This window comes from Mesoplodon densirostris, chromosome 2 (genome assembly GCF_025265405.1).
Source record: "Mesoplodon densirostris isolate mMesDen1 chromosome 2, mMesDen1 primary haplotype, whole genome shotgun sequence".
Taxonomy (NCBI): domain Eukaryota; kingdom Metazoa; phylum Chordata; class Mammalia; order Artiodactyla; family Ziphiidae; genus Mesoplodon; species Mesoplodon densirostris.
The window spans coordinates 70,478,824-70,500,323 of NC_082662.1; the positions used below are offsets into that span (position 1 = coordinate 70,478,824).

Consider the following 21,500-nt stretch of genomic DNA (forward strand, 5'->3'; position numbering starts at 1 on the left):
CCAACTGTGGCTGTTCCATAAATCAGAGAGAGCAGTTTAAGCCTCGTCCAACTCTGAAAAACCAGTAAGTGACTTGCTGCCATCCAATGTTTCCTAGCTGTGTGCGAAGAAAGTTGCCCGTTTTTCTTTCTTTGAAAAAAGTTTCAGAGTGAAATCACTGCTAATGATCGTGCTTTTCTCTTTCACTGTTTTTGTTTTTTAAAGAATATTTCAAAAACAGGGACCTATAGAGAATAAATGAACTCTACTGTAATCTTATACAGTTCTATCTGATTTTTAGAATTATTTGCTTTATTTAATTAGAATGGTTTGGGTTTTTTCTCCTTGAAAACCAAAGCATTACAGATCCTGTTGAAATTATCTGAGTCTCTCCTACATCTCTTCCCTTCTCTTCCTTCCCAGAGGGAAACACTACCCAGACTTTGGTATAAATTATTGTCATGCTTGTTTTTATGCTTTTACTGTATATATGTATGTATCTAAAATGATCTCTAGTATTGCATTTTGTATTAACAGTTTATTTATGGTATCATACTAAGAGTCTCGTTCTCAACTTTCTTTTTTTCCAATTAATTCTTTGAGCTTTATCCATGTTGATACAAATAGGTCTAGTTCAGTCACTTCAATGCCCTTTAGTATTTCCTTGTATGGATATGCCAAAATTTGTACATCCAATCTTTTAACATCACCATAAATGATGCTGCTATGCATATACTTGCTTTCCAAAATGTTGCATGCCCATCAGGACAATGTAAGTATTATTGAATTTCTATATCCTGGTCAACTGTTAGTATCACTGGACTTTTGTTTAATGTGAAATGATATCTCATTATTGTTTAATTTACAGTTCCTTGTCACTAGAACTATTGAACATTTTTTCATATGTTTATAGCCCATTTGAGTTACTTCATCTGTGAATTTCCTGTTCACATACTTTGACAACTTTTCTATTAGGTCGTTTGTGGTTTTCTTATTGTTTATACGTTGGATAATATTTGTAGGATAAATGTGTTCTAAAGTTGCATTTGTTGTATCTTTTATTGTAAGAAAAAATTAAGTTTTAATGTAGTCAAATTTCTTTCCTTTATAGTTCGTACTTTTAGTATCTTATTTTAGAAATCCTTCTCAATAGAGAGGTCATAATGATACTCTCCGGCATTTCCTTCTAAAACTTTGCACATTTAGTGCCTCACATCAACTGGAATTTACTTTTAAGGATGTTATGAGATTATGAGGATGATATGATTTAATTAAATTTTTTTCCCTATAGAGCTATTACTTGCTCTCCAAGCTGAGTAATCAGTTGTGTCAACTTTGTATTTGGTCAAGTCCTTCTCGATTTCACATTCTGCTTTACTTCATGTTTATTTGCACCCCACAATAAAGCCTCTGCATGTAAACTCGGCCTTAAGCTTTGTTTTCCAGGGGACCCTGGCTATGAAAGTTGGTCATTCTCAGGGCTCTTGACTATCTTAGTGCCACTCTCACATTCTCCTAATTATCATAATTTTATATAAGTCTCAGCTTGTTTTTCTTCAAAACTCTCTTGGCTCTTCTTTGCTCCTTGAAATATAATGTGAACTTTCAGATCATCTTCTTACATTCAATGGAAAGAATGTTCTTGGGCTTCTGGCCGAGCTTGCACTGAATTGAAAGAGAAATTTTGGAAGAATTGATATCATTTTTAAGAAGGCTTTTCTCATCCAAGAAAGTTGGGTAAGTTTTTTTTTTTTTTTTTTCTGTACGTGGGCCTCTCACCGCCGCGGTCCCTCCCGCCGCAGAACACAGGCTCCGGACACGCAGGCCGAGCAGCCATGGTGCACGGGCCCAGCGGCTCCACGGCACGTGGGATCCTCCCAGACCGGGGCACGAACCCGCGTCCCCTGCATCGGCAGGCGGACTCCCAACCACTGCGCCACCAAGGAAGCCCGGGTAGGGGCTTTTTATTTGGGTCATTTTTCATGTCCTTTATAACATTCTTCATATAATTATCTCTTCAGAAGTTGCTCGCATCATTTAAAAAATTTACTCCTAGGAACATTATTTTATTTGCTGGTTCTGTGAATGAGGTTTTTAAAAAAATCTGCTTCACTTCTTTTTTCTTTAGGTTTGCTAATATTTTGCTGAGAATTTTTGCACCAGTATTTAGGAGTGAGACTAGCTTGCAATTTTCCTTGCTTATAATGCCATTGTAATGTGTTGGTCTCTAAATTATTCTCTTGAAGTGTTTAAGATTGTAAAGTTGATCCCTCAAAGTTTGGTTTAGCTATTGGACTCACTTATCCTTGAGTTTTATTTGTGGGAAGTCTTTAATGACGAATTCTGTTTTTTAAAATGGCTATGAGATTATTCATTTTTTTTCTATTTATTTTCATATCAGTTTTGGTAAGTTTTGTTTTTCTCAGAATTGGCCCATTTCAAATTTGCCTATTTCCAAATTTATTTTTAAAAAACTGTTCAGCTTTGGGGCTTCCCTGGTGGCGCAGTGGTTGAAAGTCTGCCTGCCGATGCAGGGGACACGGGTTCGTGCCCCGGTCTGGGAGGATCCCACATGCCGTGGAGCGTCTAGGCCTGTGAGCCATGGCCAGTGAGCCTGCACATCCGGAGCCTGTGCTCCACAATGGGAGTGGCCACAACAGTGAGAGGCCCGCATACCGCAAAAAAAAAAAAAAAAAAAATTGTTCAGCTTAAACAATATTTTTATTGTTTGTAGCATATGTACTGATGTTCTTGTCTATGTTCTTGACCTTGGTACATTGTCACCCCACTACCTTTTTTTCTTTATCAGTATCAGCAACGTTTTACACATCTTATTATTCTTTTTAAAAACTAACTTTGGTTCTGTTGATCTTCTCTTTGTATACTTATTTTTGCTTTATTAATTTTTGCTTTTACTTTTATTATTTATTTTCTTCTTTTTTCTTTGTGTTTAATTGGCTTTTCTTCTTGACCTTGTAATGTTGGAGTTTATATAATTCATTTTCAGCCCTTCTTTTCTAATACATGTATTTAATTATATACATTTTTTACAGTACGTTTTAGCTTCATTTCACAAGTTTCGACAATAATATTTTATTATCATTTATTCAGTTTTCCAGATCTCATTAAGTTTTCTTATTTGATCCAGGGATTTCTAAGTAGTAGATTTCTTTATTTTCTAATGTATCAGGGGATCTTTTTTTTTTTCTGATTTCTAGCCTATATTCTTATTCAAAATTATAGTGCTTTGAAATGTTTTGAGACTTGCTTTTCATGTTTTGTGGGACTATTTTAATATATGTTCTATTCCTTCCTTCTCTCATTCTTAGACTCTAGTTGCACAGATGTTAGCTAATTTTACTGTACCTCTAGTCTCTTTTGTCCTTTGTTTTTCTTTCTCTTCTTTTTGTCTCATTGTTTCAGTTTGATATAGTTTCTTCCAACTAATTATTCCTTTTAAGTGTGTTTATTAACCTTCAGTTAAATGTATCTTCCAATTTTTAAATTTCAGATATATATTTTTTAAGTCCAGAATTTCCTTAAAATTTCTTTTTTCCATTTTACTGTCAACCATTCAACCTTATCTTTAACTTATTTGAACATACCAAGCTTAGTTATTTAAAAATTTCTGTGGGTAATTCCATTGTCAGTATGGATTTGTTTCTATTTTCTTTTCTGTTTTTTCTCTTGGTTTTCTATCATGTTGTTTTGTCTGCTCCCCTGTGTTTATGATGAGTGTGAGACATTGAATATCAAGGAAATGTAGAGGTAATTTAAAGTTAAGAAAATGTTCTCTTCATCCAAAGTTTATTTTGCATCTGTCCTGTAGCTAGAGACACTGGCAATCCTCATTTGTCTTAATCTGATTATAGATTGAGAAGACTAGATGAAATTAAGTCTATCTCCCAGTCCACTGGTGCTTCTTCTCTGTAGCTCTTCAAAATTGTCACACATGGCCTCGGGGAGGGTTGTGAAGGCACCCTCTTTGTTGTGCTGTATTACCCTAGCTCTATGAATCTAGCAGAAGCTTTGCTGGACTTCTTAGCATCTTCTAAAGTTGACAGATGCATCAAATGCCAAGCTTACCTCTCTGTCTTCATTTCTTTTCCAAATCTTAGCTAATAACATAATTCTTCACTGTTTTTTTTCTCTCCAATACTTTCAAATATATCTGTTTTACAGTTTATCCTGTGTTCTAATTTTTCTTATTGAAAGAATTGGCCTGGGGCCTCCCTGGTGGCGCAAGTGGTTAAGAGTCCGCCTGCCAATGCAGGGGATACGGGTTCGTGCCCCGGTCTGGGAGGATCCCATATGCCGCGGAGCGGCTGGGCCCGTGAGCCATGGCCACTGGGCCTGCGCATCCGGAGCCTGTGCTCCGCAACGGGAGAGGCCACAACAGTGAGAGGCCCACATACCGCAAAAAGAAAAAAAAAAAAAAAAAAAAAAGAATTGGCCTGATGGCTAATGGTCTATTTTGCCATTTAGGCAAAATAGACCATTTTAATCCTATTCAATTAAATAGGATTTAATCCTATTTAATCCTCTCATGTTTCAATTTCTTTCTTTGTACATTGTTTTCTGCATTAATTTCTCATTTTTACCTTCAAATTCATGGGTTGGCAAACTATGGCCTATGTGCTAGCCATCTATCTTTGTAGAAAAACTTCTACTGGAACACTGTCATGTGCATTTGTTTAAATATTGTTTGTGGCTGCTTTTGCCTTACATTGGCAAAGTTGAGTCATTGTGGTAGAGACCTTATGACCCACTTAGACTAAAATTTTTACTATCTGTTATTAAGAAAAAGTGTGCTGATCCCTGTTCTAATTCATGAATTTTTCTCTATTTTTTTAATCCTGTCTGTTTATTTTTTCTACTGACCTTAAAAAATTAATGATATTTGGGCCTCCCTGGTGGCGCAAGTGGTTGAGAGTCCGCCTGCCGATGCAGGGGATACGGGTTCGTGCCCCGGTCTGGGAGGATCCCATATGCCGCGGAGCGGCTGGGCCCGTGAGCCATGGCCGCTGAGCCTGCGCGTCCGGAGCCTGCGCGTCCGGAGCCTGTGCTCCGCAGCGGGGGAGGCCACAACAGTGAGAGGCCCGCATACCGCAAAAAAAAAAAAAAAAAAAAAAATTAATGATATTTTAAATATCTAAATTATCTATTTTTTTCATATCTGCCTATAGTTATATATATGCATATATATGTATATATGTGTATGTGTGTGTGTATTATATATATATATATATATATATATATAATCTTTATAATCCAAATCCAAATAACATGCTTTAAGTGGGCAAGAGGAAAAAATAACTCACTGGAACTAGTATAGCAGAAACCACAATGCTATACTACTCTCTCAAACTATTAATTTTTTTTTCTCACTAGATACAGAACAATGGCAGTGACAACCGCACTGACATGGAATGAAGAAAAGAGTCTGCAAAAGCTGCTTGGAAATGTTTCTTTGAGACTTCTTTATAAGTCTAAGTGTCCACGGAAACAGAATTAGAAATATGCATAATAGGTGCATTCGTCAGGGATCCACTATAACAATGATTTATCGTCCCAAGAATATTTTTGGTATCTTTATGCTTGGGCATTATCCTGAAATGTCTGAAAGTTTTAGAGAGCCAAATACTTCCTTCTGTTTTTCATTTCAAAAGAATAAAACAATGGAAACGATGGCTGCATTTTTAAATTCAACATCGGAAATTAGCGATGACCAACTGGTATTTCAGTTCTCTATTTCTCCCTATCAGTATTTATCTTTAGATTTATACAATAGAATCATTTTTATACCTAAACTTTTAGTGGAAAAATTAGGAGTAAAATCTGACTTAGGCTCCTGATTTTTGGAGTGTGAAGTTTTTCGAGTGGAAGGTATGTTAAATTAGATAATCCTACATTCTGGTTCTAGTCTTTGTGTTTGGTAGGTCATAATTAATCTATGTGAACAAGGAAAAAGGAGATAGACAATTGAATTTCATGCCACAAAATATTTTATAAGTTCAAAAATGAAACCTGGAAGGCCTAAAAGTTATGGGGTTATCACCCAGAAAGAATAGGCAGCTTTGATCAAAGTAAGTTGAGAAGTGTGAGTGAGGAGATGGAGATGGAGATGGAGAGAGAGAAAGGGTGGGGGGAATGTCTCAGTATTTTGACAACTGACACCTTTGGGGTCAGCTCAAGGACCTCTAGGCATAATTATATGAGTTTGCAGAGTGATTTAATATACAAAGAAGAAAATTTTAGCTCATCTTCATCTTGTTATGCTGCCGACCCTAACTCCTAACCCAATAGCTCAACTGGATTATGCAAGAAGACTCAATACCCTATTTAGAAGGTAGACTTGGCCACACTAAACCAGACAAGTTCAAACATTATTATGATACGTTTATTTCTTTTAGGAATTAAGGATGATGCAGCCTACATAAACAGGATAACAAGAGCCACACAGTAAGTTAGTTTCTTGGACTATCTATTACTCATTTCATTACTCACCAACTGTATAAATGGCCCGACAAATAGTAAAATTGAAAATTGTATCACTTGGAGTGATAAAAATCGGTTATAGTGTTCCTGACATAATGTGTTCAAGACAATTTAGAACAGCGACAAAAACAAAACCACTACCAACTGAAACTTTTAAGATCCACCTGATGACAATTTGACTTCATGTTTCACTTTGGCCCTGTTACATTCAAAGTTTACCAGACAGAGTTGAGATGACCATTTTAGATAATTCCTCTGAATCCTTTCCTTGAGAATAAAGTTTTTGGGGAATCTCGAAAAATTTTAAAAACAAAGTCCCTTCTCCCAGTTTATAGATAAACACCTGCATTGCATATATTTTATTTTTATTTCTCCTTAATATAACCTTTTTACTGAAAATTTATCTTCAGTGTTCCTGTTATTTCTTATTAGATTTATATGGTCTAAGGCTAACAGTTTAGCAATGATTTGGTTGCTGGTTAATGTTTAGCTTAGATATAGACAAGTGCATTTTCTTCAAGCACAAAATGTATAAACTTAGACACTTTCAAGTCATATGATAGATGTTAATATCAAAATAATAAGTAAGCATTAAACCATACTTTTCAGAGGGAAGAAAAGTGCCAGGAGAATTGTATTCTTCCTTATGGAAATTTGCCTGTTGTATTTAACTACTGCATTTTTACAGGCACAGAAATAGTCTCCTAGCAGACCTCAGAACCTACAGGCCCTATGCAGACTTGGTTTCAGAAATCTGTATTCTCTTGTTGGGTCCAGTGGGGTCCGGAAAGTCTAGTTTTTTCAATTCAGCGAAGTCCATTTTCCAAGGCCATTTGACTCACCAAGCCATAGTGGGGTCTGATGTCACCAGCATTACTGAACAGGTAAGTTATTTCAGGATTTCCTGAGGATTTTGTTTTATGGATTACAATTATTATTTTATAAGAAATGACCATGAGAAGCAAAACAGTGATTTAAACCTTCACAGGGGTAAATCAATCTATCAATGCTCCTATAAAGACTATCTTATTTGTAAATAAATAGATTTAAGGAAATAAGTATAATACTAACACCATTTTTTAAAATGTTACCTGAAAGACCTACCAATTACAGTGCAATATTTATCTAGAAACTTCCATTCTGTGCTTGTCAATGTTATCATACAAACAAAAAGAATAAAGGGAATGAATAGAAAATTTCATAATCAAGCTGTGTTTTTCTATGTTTGCTACAGTCTAATATTGTTATTTTCTGATTGGGAATATGCTGTACATTGTCAATGCATAATTTAGCATAAGACAGCAATAGCTCATTTTAGTTTTGTGTCACATTCAATAACTGAAAGCATTTTCTAGGACTTTCAAGAATCACATCTTATTTCTTGATGTTGGCTATATTCTATCCATTTGAGTGGCTTTATTATGATACATCAGTCTAGCCTTAGGAGCCAAGGCAAGATACCACAACAGCAAGTCAGTACATTAAGCATTGATTGAAATGTTTATGTTTGCCAAATACTGTGTTGCAATAGAGACCTAAGTGCAAATAATACTTGGTCCCTTTGCTGAGGGATCTCAGGGACCAATGCAGGTAATAAACAAATAAGTAGTATTCAATGTGATAGATGCTATATTAGTGGTACTCATCAGGACAGAATTTCTCTGCCTTCTTTTTATGTTGAAAACTCCAAAGGCATTGCTTTAAGAGAAGATGTAAGTCCTGAATTCCAAATAGAATGCAAATACTATATACACTGAAGGAAAACAGGACAGAGTATTTTGTGAAGGAAATTGAATATTTTATTGTTCAGAGACCCTTCTTTCTGAAGAATTGAAGTAAAGGAAACAGGTTAATGGTTAAAGGCACTATGAATGTACCTATTGATCTTGAAATTTTATAATGTACTTTAAGTATCTAACTCTAATGCTTCATGTAATTCCTTTCACGTTGAGGTACCAGTAAACTCCATTCACTTAGATCAAAATCTCCAGTGGGATTGCTCCTAGGCATTTCATGGAGCAATGGGAGATTTGACTCCATCACAAATTACAATAGGTTGAGATTCTTGGGAGAACTGAATAAGTGATTGGTTGGGCTGTTGAGCAGGGAAAGAAAATAACCGCTAATTTAAGATATTAGTCATTGTTCTGCCGAGGTGTGGCATGGCTTTAACTCCCGATCTGAAGAGTCTTATCTTGAGCGGTACAGACTATTGAATACCAATTGTTCAGATAAATTTGGAAAAGGAGTAAACTCGTGTTATGTTGGTCTCCACTAACTCACATCAGGTTGAAAGGATCGTTGACAAAAGGAAAAACAGAAAAGGGAAGACAGAATATTTGGTTCGGTGGAAGGGCTACGACAGTGTGGATGACACCTCGGAGCCGGAGCAGCACCTGGTGAACCGAGAGGAGTATATCCACGATTTTAACAGGCTCCACACCGAGAAGCAGAAGGAGGGCACCTTCACCAGAACCAATCGGACCCCCTCGAACAATGCCAGGAAACAGATTTCCAGACCCACCAACAGCATCTTTTCCAAGGCCTCTCCTAAATCACTAGTGGTCAGCAAAGAAACGAGCCCAAGAGCAGCCCGCTGTTTGCGGCCGGCCAGAAGTGCAGGAAGAACCCAGCCCTGTCCCTCTTGAACCAGAAGAACATAGACCTGGCCATGGCAGGTATAAAGATCCTCGTGCCCAAGAGCCCTATCAAAAGCAGGACCGCAGGGTACAGCTTTCAGAACGAGCGCCCCGAGAAACTGGACCCCGCCGAGCAAGGGCAGGAGGACACGGTGGCTCTGGAGGTGGCGGCCACAAAGTCGGTCGGGGCTCTGCCGGGCCCCAGTGCCGAGCGGCCTCGTATGGGGGGGCCGGCCTGGGATACACCCACTGGTGCCTCAGGTGTCCGGCCCCCTGACCGCGGCCATGACCACGGGGCTAGCCGTGAAGGGGAAAGGTTTCTCCCCATTCACGGACGCGCTGACGGCCAACAAGACCACCAACTTGCAGACGTCGGTCACGGGAGTGACGGCCGGGAGGAGGAAATTCATCGACGATGGACGAGACCAGCCCTTCGACCAGCCCTTCGACCAGCAGCAGTGAGGCAGACGGAAAGCACCTACAGGTACAGGGACATTGTCGTCCGGAAGCAGGAAGGCTTCACCCACATCCTGCTGTCTACGAAGTCGTCTGAGAACAACTCACTCAACCCAGAGGTGAGGACGGAAGTGCAGAGTGCCCAGAGCACAGCCACTGCCGAGACAGCAAGCCGGTGCTGCTCGGCAGCCCGGGCAGCGTCTTCTGCTGTGGCCTCAACTTCATCTACTTCATCCGGCGGCGCCTGACTGACGACCGGAAGAGGGAGAGCACGAATATGGCCGAGGCCTTCAGAAACTTCCTGAACACTTTCATTCAGTTTAAGAAGCCTATCATTGCAGCCGTCAACAGCCCAGCCATTGGACGAGGAGTGTCCATACTGCCTCTCTGTGACGTGGTTTGGGCCAATGAAAAGGCTCTGTTCCAAACACCCGATACTATCCTCGGACAGAGGCCAGACCGCCGTACCACCGTTATGTTTCCCAAGGTAATGGGAGGAGCATCTGCGAATGAAACGCTGCTCAGTAGGCAGAGGCTGACGGCGCAGGCAGCGTTCGGCAAAGGCCTGGGTCCTCAGGTGTTCTGGCCGGGGACGTCCTTTACCCGGGAAGTCATGGTCCGCCTTAAGGAGCTTGCCTCCTGCAATCCGGCTGTGCTCGTGGAATCCAAGGCCTTCGTGCACTGCAGCAGGAAGCTGGAGCTGGAGCTGGAGCAGGCCAAAGAGCAGGAGTGCGAGGTGCTGAAGCAGATCTGGGGCTCGGCCCAGGGCATGGACTCCATGCTCAAGTACCTGCAGAGGAAGATCGACGAGCTCTGATGGCCGGGCTGCCCCCAGACGACCCTGGAATCGCATGGCGCAGGGCGGCTGGGGCTCCCCGGGGCCCGGACCCACCCTCACAGCCTGAAACATGTTCACTCGGTGCTCACGCTTGGAAGCAGCACTTGAAATAGACAAGCAATTAATTACCAAGGAGTTTCTAAGTACTGTAACTTTAAAATAAATAACTACAAAGCTCCTTTGTCCAAATGTCATTATTTTATACTTAATACACACACAAATATAAAAGTATAATGGAGAGCTCTGGGCTGCTCTTTGAGACTCTAATTTTTGTTATCTTTGGCTAGGACTATATAAAAAAGAAGGGTGTTTTCCTGGTTTGGGTGTCAGAAAAGTCTGGAATAATGTTTGTTTTCTTTGTTTTTTCCCCTCTAGAACACAGAATCTAAAGAGGTGTTAGCCAACCTTGCCTCCCTTGCCCCAAATAGAAATATAGAAAAAATCTGAGGTATGCCCTTGTCTCCAAGAAGGTACAAAACCTTAGAGATGGAAAATTCTAAATCAGTAGGAAGACTTATCTTTCAAGATAAGTATTTCTGATTAAACACGCACTGATGAACATACCCCCAAGACTAAAACGCACGTAGGATTCACGCTGAGAAGTCAATTGATTCTCCCTTTTTTTAAAAATATGTCCGAGTTTTACCCAGTTGACAGGAAGAAACCACTCTCTCTAGGGGAAAGCTTGTTTTGCTGTATTAGTGAATCATTGAATAGCGGTAAGTATGATATATAAGTTATAAGTTAATCTTAGTGGGTTTATAATTAGTTTTTTCTGACCCTTTTGAAAAATAACTATATAAGGGGCTTCCCTGGTGGCGCAGTGGTTGAGAGTCCGCCTGCCGATGCAGCGGACACGGGTTCGTGCCCCGGTCCGGGAGGATCCCACATGCCGAGGAGCGGCTGGGCCAGTGAGCCATGGCCACTGAGCCTGCACGTCTGGAGCCTGTGCTCCACAACGGGAGAGGCCACAACAGTGAGAGGCCCGCGTACCGCCAAAAAAAAAAAAAAAAAAACCTACATAAGTGCTTCTTGTTGCTGGGTGAAGACTACTACTTTATATACAGTTTTGGTTTTCTATTTACAGATATGATTGATGTATTACACCAAAAATAAAAGTATTTTTATGTTTATAAAGTGTAATTTTTAGTTCACTTAGAATATATTTTATTTAATAAGTTAAAATTCTTTTGGCACACTATTAAATGCAGAAACTCCTTTTTAAGAGAAAGAACTACCTTATATCGACGTTTAATGTTCTTGGTCTCTGCTTTCACGTCAACACAATATACCAAGTACAGATCGCTGTTCAAAGAGTGCCGTGTGTAAATAAACACCCTCATTCCTGCCTGGAGTGGGGACTGATTCCTGATTTCAGATGTCTACCATTCAGTAGGTTTCTGAGCTTGCAATCGTATGGAATGTATGAAGAATGAAATAAAATCAAAACCTTATTTTGTACAGTTTTGACATTTATACTTAAAATTGACCACCTCCTGGCTTCGGAGAGCTGTACAGCATGTAAATCTGCCTTTACCTTGGATTGGTTGGTGCTGTAATTTTGCATCTTTGGGACCTACTTTTTTCGTTCAGTAGTTTGAACTATATATAAAATGTACAATCAGTAAAGTTTTTATAGAATAAATATTCAGCTGTGAAACCTGGTTAAATGAAACTAATATTTCTTAACACATTTGAAAACAAACAAAAACACAAATTACAATAGGCTACAGGGGGATTCTCCACTTCCTCGTTTAGAGTGGGAGAATGGAGATTATTGTCTGGTGTCTCTGAGAAGTCCTTTTCTTTGTGATTCTTCCCAAATCTTCCACAGTTGTGTCTATGTTGGAAGTGTATTTGACCAATAAATAAATTTTTTTCAGAGTTTTCCTGAAAAATAGTCTTGGGATCAGATTGAGTGTGTCTAGAAAAGAAGCTTTGTTAAAGTAGTGCTTCTTAAAGTGAGGTTTGTGGACACCTGAGAGTCCCTGAAACTCTTTTAGGGGATCTGTGAGCTTAAAACTCTTTTTAAAACACTAAGATGCTTTTTGATCTTTCTAGTGTATTAACATTTGAACTGATCAAACAAATATAATTTTATCTGTTGGCACCTTAGCATCAATCAAGCAATGACACCAAACACTACTACAGTCACTGTAATCTTCCCTACCACTGAGTTTGCAGTAAAAACAAACAAAATGCCAGTTTCACTTAAGAATTTCCTTGATGAATCAGTAACGATTATTGATTTTATTTAAACTCAACTTTTAAATGCACATCATTTAAAAATTTTGTGTGATGAAATGGGAAGTGCATATAAAGTGCTCCTAATGCATGTCAAAATATGGTGGTTGTCTAGCAAGGGCATTAGTGCAATTGAGTTGTAAGCTGAACTTTTCTCATGTAACACTTTTGATTGAAAAGACAACTGAAAGACTTGCTGATTCATACTTGGGTATTTGGTAGGCATTTTTGGGGAAAATGCACGAAATGAGCCTGTCACTTCAAGGACAACAACTCACAGTGTTTGTTACCAAAGATAGCATTTGAGCTTTTAAGAAAAAATTAGAATGTTGGGAAACTTGTATCCACCACTTTGAGATTGGAAACTAAAGAACTTAAAGACTTATCTAATGAGATTGATGATGGTATTAACAAATATGATGTTTTAATATTGTACAATGAAATGTGCCAATATTTGGACCATGCAGATAAGCCAGTGAACCAATATTTTCAAATGACCAATGCATCAGGTTACAAAATCATGGATGGATAAAAGATATATTCAAAGTGTAAGATAGATCAACGAACTTAATGTAATAGTATGAACACGTCACGGATTTCACATTGCAGCTAATCTTTGAGAAATTATCACTTGTTCATCTTTGATGTATTATTAATGAGGAATGTCCATAATTCTCTGAAATCTGTTAAATTAAATACTCCCTCCTTGCCTACTACATGTATGTGTGAGGCCAGATTTTTTTCATATACTTCAACCAAAACAGTATATCACAACAGATTGAATGCAGAGGCAAATATGAGAATCCAACTGCTTTCTATTAATTTAGACATTAAAGAGAATTGCAAAAAGTAAATCAATTCCACTCTTTTCTATAATTTTTTTGGAAAATTTTTTTTTGTAAAATTGATAATTAGGTTAACATGTAACAGGTTCATAATTGTATTTTTAAATGATTTAAGAAATATTTAAAATTTTTGTTTTAATTTCTAGTATGTTACATGTCAATAGATATAACTCACACAAATAAAATAACTTTGGGACCCTCAATAATTTTTAAGAGTCTAAGTTGATCCTGAGACCAAAATGTTTGAGGACCACAGTTTAAAAATATTAACCAGTTTCTATTTTTCCTATTTTCATGTCTTGAAGGCTAGTTGAAGAATGAACTTTTATACTTGATGTGTTTTGTTTTACAGTATAGGATATATTCTATTAAAGATGTAAAAGATGGTAAATCTCTGCCATTTATGTTGTGTGACTCCATGGGCCTGGATGAGAAAGAGGGAGTAGGCTTATATGTGGCAGACATACCCCACATCTTAAAAGGCTGGTGCCAGACAGATATCAGGTAAGAATCCTTCAATGTCTAAAACATTTCAAATCATTTTCATCAATGCTTTTCATTGACTTTTTACCCCAGGCAGTTTCAACTGTCATAAAGTGGTTTTAACACCAACCAATACTACTGTACTTTAATAAGTATTCGAGTAAGGAAAGTAGATAACAGCTCTTATTTTCTATAGCATTAAGAAATATAGCCAAAAGGCAAGATTCTACTCATATAGGTTCCAGGAAAAGTTCAGGAGGAACTGTGTTTATATCATTCTTTATAATGATGTAAAATAGTAGGAAAGTAGTAGTATAATCTCTTGAACTTTAATAATCACTTAGGTAAAATATTGAAACAACCACTTTTTGTTGAAGTGTGATGTTATACTGAAAGTAATCAGGCTTCACTACTTAAATACTTAGATTCAAAGGTTGGCTCTGCCACCAATTATGTGTGTACCCATAAGCAAGTTACATACTTGTCTCTGTAAGTCTTAGTTTTTTCATGTGTGTGTGAAATGTAGATAATGCTAATGCTCATCTCACAGGTGGCTAAGAAGATTAAACGAGAAGATGTACTCTAAGTTCTCAAAAAGTTAACCATTATTATCACCTTTCTTTTAGGCACAATAAAATCAGCCTCAGTTTCTAAGCAGTGACTTCTTTTGCCTCTCAATTGTGCTTGATTGGAAACCTTAACTATGCACTTATTTATTTAAAAACTGTTGATTAAAAACCTAATTTGTGTCAGATACTACACTAGTTTTGAATATGAACATAATCCTATCCTCAAGAAGCTCACAATCTAAAAAGACATAAAGATACAGGGTGGAGGAGCAGGGTAGAGAAATGGGAGAAATCATGGACGTATGAGCACCTTCATTTTTCACAGCACAGAGTCAATCAATTCAGTCCAACACTGAAACATATAGTTAAAAAAATAATGAACCCAGCCTTGTATTATGTTTTGTAATTATTTTCTTAACCCTGGAAAGATTATTGTCTTGTGGTAAGGAGATGGTAATTTAAAATTTGGTATTTTTTTCACTTTAGTTTCTTTTTCTTCTGTAAAATTAAAAGAAATTATAGTGTTTTAGTTTAAATGACATTTTCAATATATTTTTCTCTTGCCTTTTCTCTCAGTTAGTCCATTTAAGTATGCAAGAGTTTTGAAATTAAGTTTTAAAAAAAACATTATTTGTACTTTTCTGAAATATTTCCACTATGGATAATTAAGTTATAATCACCATTTTTGCCAAAGCAATGGAGTGTGTTGTTTTATAAAAAAGACATAATGGCGCCATGCTAACAGTGGAGAGGAAGCATGAAAGGGGTGCTACTAACTAATCTGGGGAAGGAGTATTGGGGGGACGGGAAGATTTTGGGTTGGAGGTTAGTGGTGGGCATGTTTGAAACATGAATTTTATCTGAAAGAATTCAGCAGAGACTCTCTAAATGTTACCTTATGTTTCTATAACAGATTAGTCCCCATAAACCAATTACACCCAAGCATCCTACTTTCATCACCTCTCCATCACTGAAAGACAGGATTCACTGTGTGGCTTATGTCTTTGATATCAACTCTATTGACAATCTCTCCTCTAAAATGGTGGCAAAGTTCAAACAAGTTCAGAAAGAAATATTAAACTGCAGTGAGTCTCATTGTACTTATTAAAAATATTTTTACTTGGAAATAATGCTATATTAACAGGAAATTGCAAAAAGAGTACAGCAAGGTCCCATACCCCCTTCATCCAATTTCCCAAGCCCTGGGTTAGTTGGTGGCAACAGCAGATGGAGATCATCCAAAGGCTTTACTGAAAGCAGGACCCTAAATCCTAGTCTTCATTCCTTAAAGATTAGAAAGGCCATAGTTTTTTTCTCATGTGTGATTTTCCTGTGGCTAGATAGAGGAGTCACCTCCCCACATTATGTGTCTAGACCAGAAAGATTAAAACCGGGAGATATAACACTCTTATAATGTGTAGTATAGCTTTGTCATTTTGTCACATGTGTAGATTCATGTAACCGCCACTACAATCAAGATACAGAACTACTCTATCACCACAAGGTCTTTGTCATGGTATCCCCCAATCCTCACCATCCATAGTTTTTGGCAGCAACTAATCTCTCCTCCATCTCCATACTTTTGTCATTTTGAGAATGTTATACAAATGGAATCCAACAGTATGTCTGATTTGAGACTGACTTTTTTTGCTCAGCCTAATATCCTTTGAATTCCATTGAAGTTGTTGTGTATATCAATTGTTCATTCCTTTTTATTGTTGAGTAGTAATCCATGGTATAGATATTCCACAGTTGCTTTAACCATTCTTTATCAAAGGACGTTTTGATTACTTCTGGTTTTTGGCTATTGCAAATAAAGCTCCTTTGAATATTAGTGTGCAGGTTTTTGTGTGGACATAAGTTTTCATTTTTCTGGGATAATTCCCTGAAATTGTGATTGTTGGGTCCTATGCTAAGTGTGTGTTTAATTTTTTAAGAAACCACCAAACCACTCTTCAGAATTACCGCACATTTTATATTTTAACAATATATGAGAGACCTAGTTTCTCTGTATTCTTGCTAGTATTTGCCATTATTGCTATTTTTTTAAAAAATTAACTCTTCTAATAGGTGTATAGTGATAGCTCATCATGGTCTTTATTTGCATTGTCCTAATGATGAATTACATTGAACATCTTTTTTTTTTTTTTTTTTGCTGTACGTGGGCCTCTCACTGCTGTGGCCTCTCCCGTTGCGGAGCACAGGCTCCGGACACACAGGCTCCGCGGCCATGGCTCACGGGCCCAGCCGCTCCGCGGCATGTGGGATCTTCCGGGACAGGGGCACGAACCCGTGTCCGCTGCATCGGCAGGCGGACTCTCAACCACTGCACCACCAGGGAAGCCCCGAACATCTTTTAATGTACTTATTTGTTTGTATATGTATTCCTCAGGGAAATATCTCTTCATGTCTTTGACCTATTTTCTATTCGGACACTTTGGTTTTTTACTGTTGAGTTTTAAGAGATCCATAAATTCTAGATATGAGTCAATTATCAGATATATAGTTTGCAAATAGTTTCTTTCTCCCAGTGCTCAGTTGTCTTTTCATTATCTTAACGGAGACTTTCAAAAAACTAAATTTAAAAAATTTTGGTGAACTCTAATTTATCAATTCTTTCTTTTAAGGATCATGCTTTTCATTTTGTGTCTAAAATCCATTACCAAGCTATAAGTCCCCAAATTTTTTCTTTGTCTGAAAGTTTTATAGTCTTAGTTTTTACATTTGAATATATGATTAATTCTGAATCACTTTTTGTGTAAGATGTGAGGTATAGGTCAAGGTTTATTTTATTTTATTTTGCCTATGGATATTCAATTGCTCCAGCACCACTTGTTGAAAAGATTATCATTGCTCCATTGTATTGCTTTTGCACTGTTGTCAAAAATTCATTGTCCTTGCTTTTGTGCATCTATTTCTGGGTTCTGTATTCTGTTCCCTTGATCTATGTGTTCATTCTTCTACCAACACCACACAGTCTTTATAACTGTAGCTATATAATAATAAAAATATAGGTCTTAAAGTGGGTAAAATAATTCCTCCCATGTTATTTTTATTTGTCAAAATTGTTTTAGCTGTTCTAGTACCTTTACATTTCCATGGGAATTTTAGAATTACCTTATCTATTTCTACAAAAAAATCTTGGTGGGATATTGATAGTTTGTTAGCTCTAGGAAGATTTTTTGTTGAGTTCTTAGGATTTCATGACATCTCAGATGGGGACAATTTTATGTCTTCCTTTTCAATTTGTATGTGTTTTATTTCCTTTGCTTGTCTTACTGTCCTGGCTAGGACTTCCAATACTATGTTGAATAATAGTGGTGAGAGCAGATACCCTTGCCTTGTTTCTGATCTTAGGAGGAAAGTATCTAGTGTTTCACCACTATGATGTCAACTATAGGTTTTTAATAATAGTTCTTTATTAAGTTGAGGAAGTTCTTCTTTATTCCTACTTCTCTAGGAGTTTTTTTTTTTTAAATCATGAATTGGTGTTGAATTTTGCCAAATGGTTTTTCTCCATAGATTGATATGATCCTGGGAGTTTTTCCTCTTTAGCTTGTTTGTATCATGGATTATATAGACTGAATTTGAATCTTAAGCCAACTTTGTCTCTTTAGGAAAAAAAATCATGTGTTCATGGTGCATAATTCTTTTTATGTATTGCTGAATCCTGTATGATAATATTTTATTAAGAATTTTTGCATCTATATTTATGAGGAATATTGGTCTGTAGTTGTGTTTTTTTATTTTTATAATGAGTTGGGAAGTGTTCCTTCTTCTTTCATTTTCTGGAAAAGATTGTGTAGAACTGGTATTAATTTCTTTTTAAATGTCTGGTAGAATTCTCCAGTAAAGCCATCTGGGCCTGAAGATTTCTTTTTCAGGAGTTTTTAAAACCACAAATTCAATTTAAAAATAGTTTTAGAGTTATTAAAATTATATATTTCATATTAGATGAGTTGTGGTAGTTTGTAGTGTGTAGTTTTAGTATTTTTCTTCTAAGTTGTCAAATTTATGCATGTAAGGTTGTTTGTAGTATTTTCTTATTCTTTTTATGTCTTTGGGGTTTGTAGGGATATCCCCTCTATCCTTCCTGGGGAATCAGTTATTAGTAAAGCAGAACTTTGATTCCGTTAGGAGGCGAGTGTGATTTACTCATCTGATCTCTGCGGTTTGAGGGAAAAGGCAAGAGGTCCTTAGTAGAACTGTGAAATCAGTGTACTTTGCTTTTATAAATGCTCACACACAACCCTCCTCACTTTCTCTTTCTTGGGGTTCTTTTGTAGTCTTCAAGATTCAGCAACCACTTTTACCCCCTGGACACTTTAAAACACACTATTTGAATGGGATAGTAGCTGATTGCAACTTAGTGTGAATTTAATTGCATTTAGAAATGATCTCTCACTTTGGAAGGAATCATTTCTCCTGTTAGAAGAACTTCAAGTCTCATATTGAGATTTCTTGGGGATATTGCATTCTCCTGATCTCAAATTTACGTTACAGAGTACTGTTTTCACACATATTTAATTACCTTGTTGACACGCTTCTGTTTATGATATAAAATAACTGATTTATCTATTTGATATAGGTGTAGCACATGTAGCATTGGTTACTAAAGTGAATAATTGCTATGTGGTTCTTCAAGACAACTTCTTAAAGATGAATAAATCTATGATTTCTCAAAGCCAGGTGAGGAATACTTCTTGCAACTAGATAGTATTGTAATAGTGTTGTACTGTGTGTGTGTGTGTGTGTGTGTGCTCACACTACATATTCACGGGTAAATGAAGAAATGGATCAATTACCTGGTTGACTCAAGTTTATACCCCACTTTGAAATAATGATCTGAATTATAATTATATTCAGAAAATACTTTATTAAGCCATTGCTTTTTCTGTTTCTTGAATTATATTTAAATCAGTCAAATTTCAGATATAAGACATGCTTATTAAATTGATTTTTCCACAGATACAGAATGCCAACAAGATGCTAGGCATTCCTCTTTCTAATATCTTGGTGGTTGAAAAGTATGCTTCAGAGCAGGAGATGGATCCTTTAAAGGACATTTTGATCCTCTCTGCACTGAAGCAGATGTTCCGGGCTGCAGATGACTTCTTAGAGGATTTGCCTCTTGAGTAAACAGGTGATCTGGCCCCGTTCTGCTCCTTTCACAAGCTTTTGGAAAAATTCTAAGCTATGCCTCAGTTGGATGGCTGGTACCATCTGCCTGTTCTAGTCCTGACAGCCATGTTACAATATGTGCTTTGTTTTCACTCTTTTTATGTTTTGTTTTCAGGGGCAATTGCGGGAATGTTCCAGCTCTGCATGTGACATCAGTTGCCTTGATTCAGACACTTGGACCAAACCAGGGTTGCTGACAGCCTCTTTGAGACTCTGCTTCTATTCATGTTTTACCTTCTGTCTCTGACAACATCTAACTGATGGTTCCTTCTAGGATCAGTCACACCTCAAGTGCAAAGGCCAACCTTGAGCAGTGGTGGGCCAACATACGCTCTATTGCAAACCACCCTTTGTATTTCTGCACTATTTACAATTTAATTTATATGACACCTTTCTAAATCTCCTCAGCAAAATTAACTATTCCCTTATTATTTATCCATAACACTTAATTTAAAACTCTATGCAAGTACTAATCACATTGAATATAAACTGGTTACATAGTTATCTGCTTTTCTAAATAAATTGTGAGTCTTTTAAGAAACAGAGTTTCGATTTTACTTATCTTTGTATTCACAGAAATTAGCATAGTGCCTGGCAGGGAGCAAGCATACCTGCTATTAAGCATCTCTCTCAACCTCCCCAGAGTGATACCATGTATTTAAAATTTTCTCCTTATAGAGGAGAAGACTAGGAGAGAATGAAATGCTGGAGATAAATAAAGGAGGGAGAATGTTTCACTTATCTCTGGATGACAATATGATTTAAGTTAATTAAAAAGAACAAGTATTTCTAAAGGACTTGCATTTTGTTTCTGTAAAAAAAAAAAAAAAACACTTTTTCTTCTAATGAACCCATGCCTGATTTTCATTAATTGAATTCCAAACCATACTAGCCATGTTTCCAAAGTAGAGTGGTCAAATATGTTTACTAGTGCAAGTCAATAACACAGTTGTCTTATACAGGTGCTCCCAAATGATTCTAAAGTTCTCTGGGTGGCTGAAGAAGTTAGAACTATTAATAAAGATAAAAAAATAATTCCAGAAAATAGGTTTCAGTGTTTTTTTTTCCTCTCTTTTTTCTCTTAACTCTCTTCTTCAAATTTCTAAGTCTTTTTCAAATGAATATGCTTTGGCTCAATAGTTATTAATATTAAAGCAGTCTAATTTACTTATAATCAGAATTATTATCTTTTTTAGGGAAGTCCTGAGTATTACAAGGGCAAGAATTCCTTAGGGATAGTTAAGGAAAAAGGAATAATTCCTAAAGCAAAGCTGTAGGTGAAGCTGTGCTCAAATGAATGTCCAGGAGCCATGATTCAATGGAAGAGATGGATGGGGTCTTTCAAAAAGATCTAGGAATAGAAAGGTCATAAGTATTGAGGAAGAGAGTCCAAAGTAGATATTGGGAACAAAATTAGAGTGGCAGCCAGGATGGCTATGATATGTATGTAGGATGCAATGGGTCCAAAAAGTAAGGTATGTTTTCTCTATGTAATCCAGGGAGAAAAACAAGACATGGCCGTTATTGGTTGGGAAAGACTGAAGGTGATTGAAGACCCACCATTGTTTTCACAAACTATAGGGCCATAACTCATCTTTCTCCAAGGTGGAGTCAGCAAAAATCTGGGCAGAGGAAAGTTTTACTAGATGTAAAGTTAGATTCAAGGTAGAACTTCTTTACTCTATTTGAAGGGGTAGCATGTAACACCCTTATGAGGGAGATGGAGACACTGAAAAGAAGAGAAGTAATGGAATGATTAAGAGAGATA

The 21,500-nt window shown here is 37.2% G+C and overlaps 1 protein-coding gene and 1 pseudogene across 1 annotated transcript; both read left to right on the forward strand.

Annotated features, from left to right (window-relative positions):
* Positions 1 to 5,380: 5,380 nt before the first annotated feature.
* On the forward strand, positions 5,381 to 19,690 carry IFI44L (interferon induced protein 44 like). The gene is given in 9 exon segments (XM_060084741.1): positions 5,381 to 5,470; positions 5,472 to 5,865; positions 6,393 to 6,441; positions 7,166 to 7,361; positions 13,852 to 13,981; positions 13,984 to 14,003; positions 15,465 to 15,636; positions 19,140 to 19,240; positions 19,520 to 19,690. Coding segments are annotated over 9 exon segments (1,323 nt in total).
* LOC132483603 (chromodomain Y-like protein) lies at positions 8,739 to 10,389 on the forward strand (annotated as a pseudogene).
* Positions 19,691 to 21,500: the final 1,810 nt, after the last annotated feature.